We start from the raw sequence: 15,318 nt of genomic DNA on the forward strand, positions 1-15,318 counted from the left end.
GAGAGGAGGCAGGGCGCGCGGCCCCCCTAGCCCAAACCGAATTGGACTAGGGGGGCGGCCCCCCTTTCCTCTTTTTCCTCCCTCTCCTTCCTTCTCCTTCTCCTTCCCTTCCTTCCCCTCTCCTAGTTGGACTAGGAAAGGAGGGAGTCCTACTCCCGGTGGGAGTAGGACTCCTCCCTGGCGCGCCCTCCCTTGGCCGGCCGCCCTCTCCCCCTTGCTCCTTTATATACGGGGGCAGGGGGCACCCCATGACACACAAGTTGATCTACGGATCGTTCCTTAGCCGTGTGCGGTGCCCCCCTCCACCATATTCCACCTCGGTCATATCGTCGCGGAGTTTAGGCGAAGCTCTGCGCCGGTAGAACATCATCATCGTCACCACGCCGTCGTGCTGACGGAACTCATTCCCGACGCTTTGCTGGATCGGAGCCCGGGGATCGTCATCGAGCTGAACGTGTGCTGAACTCGGAGGTGCCGTGCGTTCGGTACTTGGATCGGTCGGATCGTGAAGAAGTACGACTACATCAACCACGTTGTCATAACGCTTCCGCTTACGGTCTACGAGGGTACGTGGACAACACTCTCCCCTCTCGTTGCTATGCCATCACCATGATCTTGCGTGTGCGTAGGAATTTTTTTTGAAATTACTACGTTCCCCAACACTTGAAAGGTGCTCATGCAAACCTCAAGGAGTCTCATGCTCAACTCCAAGTTAAGCTAACCAAGGAAAAGGCCACATTTCCTCACATGGTCTTGATTGATAATGCAAATGCTACTAACCCATGTTGTGAGCATGTGCATCTTGTGGAGGAGAATGTCAAGTTGAAGGAACAACTCGAGAAAGGTCTTGTGTCATGCATACAAGGCGAGAAGAACCTAAATGACCTTTTGAGCAATCAAAAGGAAGTTGTGGGCAAGGAGGGAGTTGGGTTCTCACCCAAGTCCAAGAACAAGGAGAAGAACAAGGAGAAGAATAACAAGACCAATCGACCTCCCCCGCTCAAGCAAACCTTTGTGAAGGAGGGAGAGGGTGCTCCTAAGGAGAAGAAGAACAATGCGAAGAATGGTGATGCCAAAGAGTGCAAAGCCATCTCTCCCAACAAAGCCGGCGACTTTAACCCCTCTTATGTGTTGTGCCGTGCTAGTGATGGGCATGTTTATGCTAAATTTGTTGGTTCTTCTTATGAGTACATTGAATGGTCTATTTGGGTTCCTAAGACACTTGTTACTAACATCAAAGGACCCATTACTCAATGGGTACCTAAAACCAAGCATTGATCTCTTGTAGGTGTTTGCTTCCGGTGGGGGATCATGGTTGCTCGATAGTGGAGCAACAAATCATATGACCGGGAGCAAGGACTTGGTGGTGGAAGTGCACAAGATCCCATCTATGCCCACCAATGTCGAATGGGGTGATGCCTCACATTCTAAGGTATTGGGTCTTGGCAAGGTTGTCATTTCTCATGATCTAACGACCGAGAAAGTCATGCTTGTTGAGTCCCTTGCGTTCAATTTACTTTCCGTTCGTCAACTCGCACTCATGGGCTTTGCCACATCCTTTGATATTGATATTGATACCGTGGCCCTCTTGTGGAGCAAGACTCTTAAAGTAGCCTTTGTTGGGCATGTCGAGAACGGTCTTTATGTGATTAACTTTTCGGAGCAACCCACTAAGACCGCGACATGCCTAATGGCTAAAGTTGATGTGGGATGGCTTTGGCATCGCCTTTTAGCCCACGTCAATATGAGATCTTTGCAAAGTCTTCTCAAGGGGGACCATGTTCGTGGACTAACGAATGTTAGTTTTGCCAAAGATCGTGCTTGCAGTGCTTGTATCGAAGGAAAGCTTCATGAAACGGCTCATCCTCCCATGACTATCATCTACTCAAAGAGACCCTTGGAGCTCCTGCACATGGACCTCTTTGGGTCTCCATCCTTTGATAGTCTTGGGGGTAGAAAGTATTGCTTGGTGATTGTGGATGATTATTCAAGATACACTTGGGTATACTTCTTCAAGAGGAAGAGTGAGACTCAACAAACCATCATCGACTTTGCAAATGAAGCTCAACGTCAACATAATGCAAAGATCTTGACAATAAGAAGTGACAACGGCACCGAGTTCAAGAACTACACCTTGGATGAGTTTCTTAGTGATGAGGGGATCAAGCACCAATATTCTGCACCATGTACCCCTCAACAAAATGGTGTTGCGGAGAGGAAGAACCAGATATTGATGGATGCGGCAAGGACCATGATGGCGGAGTTCAAGTCTCCATACAACTTTTGGGCCGAAGCCATCAACACTGCATGTCATGCATCCAATCGGCTCTATCTCCGCAAAGGCTTGAACAAGACTCCGTATGAGATACTCATCGGGAACAAGCCCAATCTCAAATACTTCCGGGTGTTCGGGTGTAAGTGTTTCATTCTCAAGAAAGGTGTTTGTTTGTCTAAATTCGAGGCTAGAGCTTATGAGGGCATATTTGTTGGTTATGCTACAAACTCTCATGCTTACCGTGTTCTCAACAAGTCCAACGGACTCACTGAGGAGACGTGTAACGTGGAGTTTGACGAAAATAACGGCTCCCAAGTGGAGCAAAGTGGTACTTGTGATGTAGGTGATGAAATTCCTCCCCAAGCCATAAGAAGAATGGGTATTGGTCATATTCTACCCATTGAGGAACCCCTTGTGGCCGAAGGAGAAGGACAATGCTCCACTCCAGTGGAGCCTTCACCTACTCAAGACCCACACGCTTCCGAAGAACAAAGTGTAGGCCCTCAACCTTGGGAACAAGACCAAGGGCAAGATCAATCTCAAGATGGTGGTGAACCTCCAAATGATGCCCAAGGTCAAGTTCTCCCCCTCGAGCAAGTTCAAGATCATGAGCAAGCTCAAGATCAAGAACAAGCTCATGATGACGCTCAAGATGATCAAGTGAACCCTCCTCCTTCCACATCCGAGGAGGAATTAGAGCGTCGTGCCGCGAAGATTGCTTCCAAACTCGCCACCAAAGGTCATCTCATGGAGAATGTGGTTGGAAGCCTAAGAAAGGGGGTAAGCACTCGTAGACAATTAGCAAACTATTGTGAACATCACGCGTTTGTCTCTTGTGTTGAACCCCATAAGGTCTATGAGGCGCTCGAAGACTCGGATTGGCTCAATGCCATGCATGAAGAACTCAACAACTTCGAGTACAACAAGGTGTGGAGGTTGGTGCCAAGGCCTTCGGGGAACCATAACATCATTGGAACCAAGTGGATCTTCAAGAACAAGCAAGATGCTCATGGGAACATCATTCGCAACAAGGCAAGATTGGTAGCACAAGGCTACTCCCAAGTCGAGGGTATCGACTACGGTGAAACCTTTGCTCCCGTTGCTCGCCTTGAATCCATTCGTTTGTTGATTGCTTATGCTTCCCATCACAACTTTAAGTTGCAACAAATGGATGTGAAAAGTGCTTTTCTTAATGGTCCTATTAATGAGTTGGTTTATGTCAAGCAACCCCCCGGGTTCGAGGATCCTTACTTCCCGGATCATGTGTATCAACTCGATAAGGCACTCTATGGCCTTAAACAAGCCCCACGTGCGTGGTATGACCACCTTACCGAGTTGTTACAAGATCGTGGATTTGAAGTTGGGCTAATCGATCCCACTCTTTTTACTAAGAAGGTCAAAGGGGAGTTGTTTGTGTGCCAACTATATGTTGATGACATTATCTTTGGTTCTCCTAACAAAGCTTTCAATGAAGAATTTGCCGCTCTCATGACCTCTAAGTTCAAGATGTCTTCAATGGGAGAGTTGAAGTTCTTCCTTGGTTTTGATATCAAACAAAGAAGAGAAGGAACCTTCATCAACCAAGCCAAATACACTCAAGACATGCTAAAAGATTCAAGCTAAGTGATGTCAAGCCGGCCTCTACTCCAATGCCCACCAAGTGCCAACTTGACATTGATCCCAATGGTAAAACGGTGGATCAAAAGGTATATCGCTCTATGATTGGTTCCTTGCTTTACCTTTGTGCATCTAGACCGGATATCATGTTGAGTGTGGGGATGTGTGCACGGTTTCAAGCCACACCGAAGGAAAGTCACTATGTGGCGGTCAAGCGAATCTTTCGATATTTGGCTCATACCCCAAACTTTGGCTTATGGTACCCAAGAGGGGCAAACTTCAAACTTGAAGGATTTACGGATTCCGATTGGGCGGGAGACAAAGTGGATAGGAAGTCCACTTCCGGAGGGTGCCAGTTTCTTGGGTGCTCTTTGGTGAGTTGGTCTTCCAAAAAGTAAAGTTGTGTGTCTCTCTCGTCCACCAAAGCGGAATATGTGGCGGCGGGTAGTTGTTGTGCACAACTTTTATGGATGAGGCAAACTTTAAAGGAATACGGTGTCATTTGTGACAAAGTGCCTCTTTGGTGTGACAACGAAAGTGCCATCAAGATTTCTCTCAACCCGGTGCAACACTTCAAGACGAAGCATATTGAGATTCGGTATCATTTCATCCGGGATCACATTAGGCGAGGGGAGATCGAGCTCAAGTATGTCAACACTCATGATAACCTTGCAGATATTTTCACGAAGCCCTTGGATGAAGCAAGATTTCGCGAGTTAAGGCATGAGCTAAATATCATTGATTCGAGCAATGTGACTTGAACCCTTGCACACCCCACCTCACTCAACTTGGTGTCTAGTTTAGATGTAGGCATGGACATAGGGGGAGTGTTGTTCTCTCAATGAACTTTCCCTCCCCCCATTATGCATAAAACGATCAACTCTTTCACATTAGCCATTTTTATGGTACTTGTGCTTCAAAGACGAGTTTTGGTCATGGGCCCCAGGATAATTCTTCGCGGTGCCATACCAATTGACTCAAACATAGGTGGTTCCGGCCACCGCTCTCTCTTGAGAGAGGCCAGAGCTCGCTCTGTTTCGTGTGGTTGTTTTGAAAGAGTGGGTTCTGGACCGTTGTTAGTGTGTGTGTTGCCTTGTTGGTTTTTTTCTTTCTCTTGGCCTTGCTTTCTCGTCTCTTTGGTGCTTTAGCCGCTTGTCTAGAAGCCGTTTGGTTGCTGAGCGGTACTACCGCTGGTGGCGAGCGGTACTACCGCTCCGAGCGGTACTACCGCCCTCCAGCGCGGTACTACCGCTGTGAGGCGCGGGCAGGGGGTTATATCAGGGGCAGGGGGAGTTTCTTGTCCCCCATACCCATTCGCACGCCCCCTTGCTCTGTTCCTATCTCTTCAACAACCAGCGTCGCGGGAGGGCTCCGGTGGATCTCCCTCTCCGGGGCGTTCCTCTCCATTTCCTTCGGTGGAGTCGATCCCCACCTTGTCCTCTTGCCATGGATGCTAGTATTGCCCCCGCTCCCTATTTCTTCTTGTCTAGATTTCCAATCTAGCATCTTAGGGGCAATAGCACTTGCTTCTCTAGATTTTTGGTCAGATCTAGGCTTGAGTAGGATGGAGAATGCTTCTAGATAGTTTGGATTGGTGTTTGGTTGGAGTATTTTTGAATTTGGTAGGACGGTAGTGCTGGATCTAACCACGGCAGTAGGAAACTGCTGTTTCCCCGTCTCGAGCGGTACTACCGCTCTCTCCAGAGCGGTACTATCGCTTGGAGTGGTACTACCGCTCGCGGGTCGCGGTACTACCACCATCTACCAGTTTCCACCATGCTCTTACCTCTCAGTGATCTTTTGCTCGTGTTTTGTGGCTTATGCTCGTTCTTTCTGGTTGTTTGCGTGTTCTTGTGTGTGGTTTCAGGTGATGAGGTTCCTGAGCATCAGGCTCGTCGTGTCAACCCCGGTCGTGCCACATCCAAGCGCTACCACACCACTGAGTCTGCCGGAGGTTCTTCAAGTGCTCCACCTCCACCTCAACTCCAGAAGAAGCCTGGTGTCAAGCTGAAGCCAGGCAAAACCGTGCCAGAAATGCCGCCCAAGGAGTTCTAGGCAAGGCGTCGCCGCAACCTGTATGAGGAAGACCAAGATCCCACTTTGGTCAACCGTCCGTTCTGAAACAGGTTCCAGTTTGCCATCTTCTTTGATGTTCTCAAAGCCAAGAAGAACCTCTTTGTCAATGTGCACTCCATCGACACTGACCATATGGAGAAGGATCCTGAATACTTTGGTGAAGCTCTTTAGATGTGCACTCAACTGAACATTCTTGGGGTCATGCAATTCAACAAAGATTATGATGCTGATATTGTGGCCCAATTCTATGCCACGGTTCATCTCGGGACTGATGAGGACAGGACACTGACTTGGATGACCAATGGCAAGTTGCTTTCAGTCAAGTGGAAAGCTTTCATGGAGTTGATTGGGGTGCAAGATCTAGGTCTTGAGTCTCCTGTCGGCTTTCGCCCACACCGCCGCACCAACGCCACTCACAAGCAAGCTCTATGGCCCTACTGCACTTTGAGGATCAACCCTGAGACGAAGAAGGAAACTTATGAGCTGCCTGCCTATCTGGATATCCTTCACCGTGTCTTCAGAGAGACTCTTTTCCCTCGTATCGGGAATCTGGATATGGTTCACTCCTATCTCGTGGACATGCTTCTCTTCTGCCAGCGTCAGAAGGGACAGAACACCGGAGAGTCCCTGGATATCTCTCATGTTATGTGGTCTGAGCTGTTATCTGCTATCTCCGAGCGCAAGTGCCCGATTTATGGTCCGTTCATCATGCTGCTTATTGAGAAGGCCTGGGATCGTGTCTATCCCCAGGTGATACTGGAGACTGGAGAGTTGGTCTCTCACGACATCAAGCGTCTGAGGAAGAAGGATAACTGGGGCACTCAGGCCCCTAAGACTGGAGTTCCTTCGTCTGCTACTGCCATGGAGACCGAGGAGGAGACTGGGGCTGAGGCTGAGGATGATGATGATGACTACGTGCCTTCTGAGGCAGAGCCCTCTTGGGCAAAGAAGCTCAAGCTCAAGATGAAGAAGCTGTTCTGCATGGAGTCTCACGGTCAGTACATGACTCATGTGGCTGAGAAGAAGGCCCGAGGTCGCCACAAGGAGCTCATGCATCAGTTGGGTGCTACAGTTATCAGTGGATCTGAGGACCAGCTTACTGAGGAGGAGGAGTGGATTCAGCAGCACTCCCCGTGGACCGATTCTGATGCCGAGCACTTCCCGACTGACGACGGTGGCGCAGATGATCCCACTGAGATCTGATGTGTGTGTCCCTCTTTTGCTATCACCTGGAGCCGTAGCAACACTCCCTCTCCTTTTTGGTGTCTCGATGCCAAAGGGGGAGAGAGTTTAGGGATTTGTGCTGTGTGTCTTCCGTCTTCTGTGTTTGTGTTTGTCCTCGCTATTTGCTTTGTTTGGTTTGTGTCAGTGAGACCTAAGTTCCATCCATATGGTGTGAGACATATGCTACCTTATCTTTCCAGTTTCATTATCTATGTCACTATCTAGCTTATGAGTTGCATGTTTATCCTGTTAAGTTATCTATGCTACTCTCATATACCCTGCTTAGGTGGTTGGTCTCTAAAATGTAGGGGGGGCGTTGATCCTAGTATGTGTGTCGTGCAGTCCAAAGCACTTATCTAGATATCACACATCTAGGGGGAGCTCATCTACATTTTAGGACGGTGGGGTTTTTGCGCTTGTCCTATATCTCTCATGTTGTGCAAATCCCGTATTGTCATCAATCCATCAAAAAGGGGGAGATTGTAAGGGCATATTTATCCCCAAGATGTTTTGGTGATTGATGACAATGCTTGTGCGGACTAATCGTGTGCGTTAAGTTCTTTCAGAGATTCATCCATTGGCACGAGACGATTACCTCCTCTCGGTGTTTTATTCAAGATGGTGTAGCTCCTTCGTTTCATTGTTGGTGGACTAGTTTCGTAGGAGTCACCGTACTATCAAGAGGGGATCCGCTTTGGTAAGGCTAGAGTGGAATCAACACGTACACATCCATATCACACCCGACGTTTTCCTTCCGCTTCTTTGGAGCTACCTTTTCCCATGTGTCTCCCTTATCCTGCCCCAGCGGTAGTACCGTTGTCCACAGCGATAGTACCACCGAAGCACCCAAGCGGTAGTACCGCTCCCCAAGCGGTAGTACCACTTGTGGTCTTCAGCCGTAGTACCGCAGTGGTTCCGGGCTACTACCGCCTGGATTCGAGACCGATGTTTTTCGTGTCGGGTTTTACGGTACTAAGTGCGGTAGTAGTGGCGGTAGTACCGCTCCAAGCGGTAGTACCGCGCCTACTCCCATGGTAGTACCGCTCTGGGGCCAGGACCCTGGCCTCCTCGTCAGTGCGGCAGTACCGCTGGGTAAGAGCGGTAGTACCGCCCTCAGCGGTAGTACCTCCCTGCCCAAGCGGTAGTACCGCTCTGTGCGGGGCTGTTCAGTGGGGTAACGGTTGGATTGGTTCCCCCACTATATAAAGGTGTCTTCTTCCCCAAAGTTGACCCACCTCTTTCCCCCAAAGCTCCATTGTTGCTCCAAGCTCCATTTTCGCCCGATCTCTCTCCCTAGCCAATCAAACTTGTTGATTTGCTCGGGATTGGTTGAGAAGGCCCCGATCTACACTTCCACCAAGAGAAATTTGATTCCCCCCACTTATCCCTAGCGGATCTTGTTACTCTTGGGTGTTGAGCACCCTACACGGTTGAGGTCACCTCGAAGCCATACTCCATTGTGGTGAAGCTTCGTGGTGTTGTTAGGAGCCTCCAAGTGTTGTGGAGATAGCCCCAATCTTGTTTGTAAAGGTTCGGTCGCCGCCTTCAAGGGCACCAATAGTGGAATCACGGCATCTCGCATTGTGTGAGGGCGTGAGGAGATTACGGTGGCCCTAGTGGCTTCTTGGGGAGCATTGTGCCTCCACACCGCTCTAACGGAGACGTACTTCCCTTTAAAAGGAAGGAACTTCGGTAACACATCCTCGTCTCCACCGGCTTCACTCTTGGTTATCTTGTGCCTTTACTTTTGCAAGCTTACTTGTGTTGTATCTATTGCTTGCTTGTGTGCTAGTTGTCTTTGCATCATATAGGTTGTCCACGTAGTTGCACATCTAGGCAACCTATTTCGTTGCAAGGTTTAAATTGTTAAAGAAAAGTCTAAAAATTGTTAGTTGCCTATTCACTCCCCCCCCCATCTAGTCAACCATATCGATCCTTTCAACCATGCCTCTTGCGAAGCAAAATCGTGTCTCTCGCGGAAGAAAAAAATCAGAAAACGCGCTTTTTCCCCTTTTTCGAAAGACATGGTCGTGACTCTCGCGAAAGCAACCGTGCCTCTTGCGGAAGCCAAACCGTGCCTCTCACGGAAGGAAAAAACAGAAAACGCGCTTTTTTCTGTTACCAAAAGGCACGACCGTGACTCTTGCGAAAGCACAACCGTGCTTTTCGCGGAAGCAAAACCGTGACTCTCATGAAAGGAAAAAAATAAAACGCGTTTTTTCTCGTAAATTTTTTTTGACCCAAAAGCTAAGGATGACCGGTAGAAAACCGAAATGTCGGAAAAAACCAGAAAAAAGAACGTTTAAAAAATCAAAGACGTGTGCGGAAAATAATTAAAAAACAAAATTTGGAGGGAGCGTCCAGAGCGCGACACGTGACGAGTGGCTGAGAGCGCGCCAAGTGGCGTTGATCATTGCGAGGCTTCCGAAGGAACGCTCGTTAACTAGTTACTCTCGTCTGTGGTGGACAGGCACAATAATTGTTTGTTCGTCCGTAACATTCAATTGATTGGTTCCACATTTTTTATTTTTATTTTTTTACTATTGTTTACATATTGAAATATTTCTAAATTTATATAGCAAAAATTTCTTCTGATTTTTCCTGTTTTCATAAAAAAACGTGTAAAATATTTATTTTTTTAAAAGTAAAAAAATATGCATTTGTCGAAAAACTTACACTGTTTTGCAAAAGGTACCACCATTTTTGAAATTTGTGGATATCTCTACTCTTATAAAAAACCAAGTTGGTGATGATGGTGTGTGTGCCATCCTGCAATATAGACCGTCCGATCTATATATGACGGATAGAAATTAAACTACGGCAATTTTGCAAAAAGATATCCGGACTTCTCTCCACATTTGCAGATAAGGCCTTCCTCGTTCATTCTTATCTCCCACAACCTCATTGTTGAGCAATTAAAAAAGAAAACCTCTGAAACAATCTGGCATCTTGGCCGCTGCCGGTGTCGTCCATGCCCATGCCTCCGCTCAGTCCGACCACCAATCACCATCAGGCCCCACTCCTCCTCACCTTATCTCTCCTCTTTTTTAACATATCATTAATTTTTACACATGGCATTACTCCCGCATGGGTCAATCACAACAGATGTTTTGTAAAAAAAACGCATCTTGATGTTCCGTGCAATGCACGGGCATCTTGCTAGTTTTTTGAAAAAAAATGGATAATTGAAAATGTGATTGGTTTTTGAACTTCACTTTTTTGCATTTCTTGAAAAGAAAAACTAAAAGAACAAAAACAAAGGTGAATGAGAAATAAACAAAAGGAAAAACAAAAAAAAGGACCATTGGGTTGGGCATGTCGTCATGTTTATTTTTACTTCGGGCCCATCGTCATGTTTGTGTTGCATTTGTGTGTGCCCAAACCAACCTTACATCTTCTCACAAAATTCAAATTTTGGTGAATTTTACAAGTTTGTAGTTTTTGAGCGACAATATTTTAGTTATTCATATTTTTGGTAACATTCACAAAAAATATACTCCATTGGTATCAAAATCTAAGATGTTTTTGTATGCTAGTTTTGCCTAAAAAAGTCTTATATTTTGGTATAGAGTATTATATTGGAAACATGCATATCAAAAAATTTGACAAATGTCCAAACAATTACCAAATTCCTACACATAGTAACAAAAACATCGTATAGAAGAATTGGACACAAACCAAACACCAGTATATTATTATTATTCTGACGTGCATGGTTCCCCGATTTATGAGACAAACTATGCCGAAAACCACAAGCAGACCACTGGCACCAGATGCCCTCTTCCAGGGAAGATCGAAGGCAACATCTTCAGAAACGCCTTCAAGAAAGTAAACGACGTTCGAGGACGCGGCCGTCGCCAGCATCGCCCCCCATTGACTTAAAAGCTTTCGCCTAGATCTGGACACGACCATTCCACCGAACCCTCAGAATGCTTCGGCCTAGCCAACAGCCTCCAACGCCGCTTCCAGCCCAGCCGGTCTGCACAACCGAGACCTTTCCTGTCATAGCACAGGTTGGTACTCAATTAGAAGCAAATGCATCGAGGTCAGTGAACAATGAAGATCACGTAATTAGCACGTCTCAAATGCGTGCTTACTTGTTCTTCCTGCTGTTGTAAACATTTCATCAGCACGGAGGTCGATCGGTGCAGCCTTTCGTTTGCAAGATTAGAGATATGCAGCGCACCATCCTTACGGACAGAGCAGGTAATTCTGTAAAGAAGTCACTGGACTTCTTTGGAGTATATTACTGTATTAACAAAGAGGAAGGTAGTAGAAGGTGTCGTGATAAAGAGAGGACAGAAGATTCCCGCGTAACATGGAATTAGAATTAGACGCGGTGAGATCTCTGATCCCGAGGATTTGCGAACATGCCCGTTTTCTGACCAAGTGATACGCGCGCACGCAGCTTTCCGGTGCAAACCAACCTGACAGCAGGCTGACACGCTTTCCTGCCTGTTCCTTTCCATCCATTCCCATGTCTGACACGGTCGAGCCATGCTAATGGAGTCTGAAACTACTAGTAGCCATGAAGGAACGAATGAGAAGAATGGCCATCGTCTCCCGCTCGTAATCGTAATAATCAGGGCAAGCGCAATCAGCAGCTGCATGGCCATTAATTCAAAGCGCGCACGCAGCAGATCAGATCTAGCTGCTGCTGACATCCGGCCCATTTTAGGCGACAACGACGGCTACTTGCAGCTCTCGCCATATATGCACAGGCAGCGAGCTACTGAGAGGCAATGATGGGAGAATGAGATCCATGGACGGACGGACGGACGGGTGGATAGATCGACAGCGGCACGTGGATGGGGATTCCTGCCCACCTACTAAAAACCGCCTCGCTTAAAACCGTTGATCCCCACCACCATCTTCGACGATCCATCCTTCCTTCCTTCCTTCCCGCGCGCACCACCCCCTCCGGCCAAGCTAGCTGGCTCAGGCTGTCCTCATGTTCCAAAAGTCTCGTCCCATGTGACTCCCCGATTCCAATTCCCATCAATCTCCATCCCCCATCTCACCCAAGCAACGAGGCGCAAGCAAGTGTAGCAGCGAAGAAGGCTACTCTCTATGCCAGCCTCGGCCAGTATAAAACAAGGCTCTACGCGCGCCGGCACACCGCATTACGCAACTCGCTGGTTCAGCAGCTAGCTAGCTTTGGCGTGGCTAGGAGAGGTAGCGGCTAGCTAGCTGTTGCGCATTGCCGGGTTCGCCCTCGAGCGTAATGGCGCAGCTCCCGCCCAAGATCCCGACGGCGGCGACGGGGGCGCACCACTGGCCCGGCGCCGGCGTGGAGCACCACGGCCACGGGCCCGTCGCGGTGTGGGCGGACGAGTTCGCCGAGTTCGCGGCGGCGCGCCGGGGCGCGCACCGCAGGTCACTGAGCGACTCGGTGGCCTTCGTGGAGATGGCGCCGGGGGGCTGCGGCGGGGCAGGCGACTTCGACAGGCTGGACGACGACCAGCTCATGTCCATGTTCCCCGACGAGGGCGGGTCGACGGCCCCGGGGTCCGAGAACGGCACCAGCGACAGCGACGGCGACAAGCACGGCAAGGACCGGTACGACGACGGGCAGCACGACGATGCTAATCCGGAGGAGCCGGGGCCGGGGCAAGCCACGCCGACCTCGTCCACGGAGACGATCCGCGACCCCAAGAGGGTCAAGAGGTGCGCGCGCAATGCCAATGCATGCATGCATGGATGCGATTCCTTGATTAATGTGTTAATTATCAACCTCGGTCCATGGACCGACCGAATTATGTGTTCTCAGGATACTGGCTAATCGTCAGTCGGCTCAGAGATCTCGGGTGAGGAAGCTGCAGTACATCTCCGAGCTCGAGCGGTGCGTCACAACGCTGCAGGTACATATATAGGAGTACTGATCACCTGCTGCTAGCTAGTAATTGCTTCGCTAAGAACAGTCTAATGAGCTAGTACGTGGAAAACTCATAACTTCTGGCCTTAATAAAGGGCGAGCTAGTGCTACTCAATTCTAGTTAGCTAGTCCAAATTGTCTCAAAAAAAGAGTTAGCTAGTCGAAATATATGGATCTCAGTTCTAGGAGCTATACTTAAAAAGCTGACAACACGTACGCCACTCACTCTACTTCATGCATGCCTCCGGCCTTTAATTTTGTCGCCCAGCACCCCTTTGCAAGAAAGCAGAGTAGAAAACTGAGTAGCAGTAGATCATAGATGTACGCTACGTAATGCCAAGGAAATTCCGTAGACACGCTCATGAGCACGATTTCGGCATGCATGCAGCTCATGTACGCTCTTGTCATGCGTGCATGCATGCATGCGCAAGAGCTAGCGCACACTCGGCCTTGCGTGGTTTTGTATCACAAAATGTGCACGTCGCTCGCACTCGCAGGGCAGGGCGATGTATACGTACCCATTAATTTGCTGTACTCACGACATACCACGACGTACCCATATACCGATGTTTTCGCTCGCGCGCACACAATGACACAAACGTATCAATCGCCGCGTGCACTAGAGGGTTAGATCCATGGTGCAGGCTGGCTGGCACGCAAGGTAGCAAAATGATGTTGGTGAGAACCCATGTGGGGTGGGGTGGGGTGGGGTGGGGTGGGATCATGAATGAGATCGATCATCAGTAGGCTCCCCTCTCGTGCGTACGCACAGCGATGTACGGTACCTACCAACCAAGGCCGGCTGGCGGGGTTGCTCGCGTGATCCAAATGCACATGGCGCTGCGTGCTCGCATCTCACGGAGTGGCGGTCCCTCTCCCGCTCCAATTACACGGCCAGTGAGTGGTACGGCACATGCAGATGCAGGCGCCTCCCGGCCCCACCTAGTAGTGAGTGGTGCCACATCTGATTATTGTCTTAAGCAATGATGTGAGCGCTAGTGCACTGGTAGCATTTAACAACTCTACTGTACCCACTTGCAAGCGCGCGGCGCACGTTAAGGGTATATGCTATGCTGTGTGTATTCTATCACAAGCTGGGTGCACATGGAGACATCATAAAAAAGAAAGGGAGGATGTTTGGGGGCAAACCCAGGAGTTAATCTGACAAGTAATCGGTCAAAACTAATTAACTCTAGCAGCATGTGAACTGCCATCAGTTTAGTTAGTCAGTGTCCCCTTCCAATTTGACTGTCGTGTAGGTGTAAAAATGTTCAGTTCGGGTTAATGAATTATTACTTGCCCTCGTACGCTCATGGTGTCTATCTAACTCTCACGTGACGTTTCGATTGTCCAGAACGAGGTGTCCGTGCTGTCTCCCCGGGTGGCATTTCTGGATCAGCAGCGGACGATCCTCACCGTCGGCAACAGCCACCTCAAGCAGCGGATCGCAGCTCTGGCGCAGGACAAGCTTTTCAAGGACGGTCAGCACTCCTTCCCACCCAATCAGAAATTCACAAGTCCATCCATCCTGCATGACTCGTGAGGAATAACCAAAATCGTTTTGATCTGCAGCTCATCAGGAGGCGCTGAAGGAGGAGATCGAGAGGCTGCGGCAGGTGTACCAGCAGCAGAACCTCAGAATGTCGTCCGGTGCGGGCGCGGCCTCCGACCACGGCGGGCCGCCCCCTGTGCGCGCGGAGAAGGAGCTCATGAGCTGAAGCGATCATTGCATGTCCCTTCTGCGCAGCCCGCCGCCGCATCATTGACCTGGGAGGGAACACATGACAACAGTGCATGAATGAAACCGTCCATGCTTCTTCTTTTTTCTTGTTTCTTTTTCTTGTCCATTGACCTGTGTATCATTCTTTGCAAATCGATTTCAGTTTTGGGTTTTTTTTTACTGTGAAGAAAAACTGAAGTGTGCCTCCGTTGTAATTTGTAAATTCCGTGTGTAGCATTGCATCTTGTGTACGTAGACTGTTTCAGTTTAGTTTTGGAGCCATCGTCTTTTAGGAAAGTTTTTTGGGAAACCACATAAGCACAACTCTTGCTTTGTATCCTCGTACTGATTTAGCAGAACTGTTGTATGTATTCTTCTGAATCCTTTGTTTCTCAGTAAATGTATATGTGGGCTTATGCTTCTCTTTTGTACTAGCTTTATCCTTTTGTTACGATGCTTCACCTAACTTTGTAACTTTTTTACTTGTTCCATGTGGTTGGAGGGCCGATGAAACTCTACTCAGAAACTCAT

General features: G+C 48.7%; 1 protein-coding gene across 1 annotated transcript; it reads left to right on the plus strand.

Moving 5' to 3' along the window:
* The first annotated feature begins 12,060 nt into the window (after positions 1–12,060).
* On the plus strand, positions 12,061–15,218 carry LOC123070816 (basic leucine zipper 6). The gene is made up of 4 exons (XM_044494164.1): positions 12,061–12,859; positions 12,963–13,053; positions 14,422–14,548; positions 14,640–15,218. The coding sequence occupies exons 1-4, from the start codon at positions 12,417–12,419 to the stop codon at positions 14,783–14,785; spliced, it is 807 nt and encodes a 268-aa protein (XP_044350099.1). The 5' UTR covers positions 12,061–12,416; the 3' UTR covers positions 14,786–15,218.
* Positions 15,219–15,318: the final 100 nt, after the last annotated feature.

This window comes from Triticum aestivum, chromosome 3B, assembly GCF_018294505.1.
Source record: "Triticum aestivum cultivar Chinese Spring chromosome 3B, IWGSC CS RefSeq v2.1, whole genome shotgun sequence".
Lineage (NCBI taxonomy): Eukaryota > Viridiplantae > Streptophyta > Magnoliopsida > Poales > Poaceae > Triticum > Triticum aestivum.

Excerpts from the sequence above, each read along its gene's own strand:
- LOC123070816 (XM_044494164.1), top strand. The coding sequence starts at position 12,417 with ATGGCGCAGCTCCCGCCCAAGATCCCGACGGCGGCGACGGGGGCGCAC. Across the intron at positions 13,054-14,421 it reads GGTGCGTCACAACGCTGCAG|AACGAGGTGTCCGTGCTGTC; the intron begins GTACATATATAG and ends TCGATTGTCCAG. Across the intron at positions 14,549-14,639 it reads GGACAAGCTTTTCAAGGACG|CTCATCAGGAGGCGCTGAAG; the intron begins GTCAGCACTCCT and ends TTTGATCTGCAG.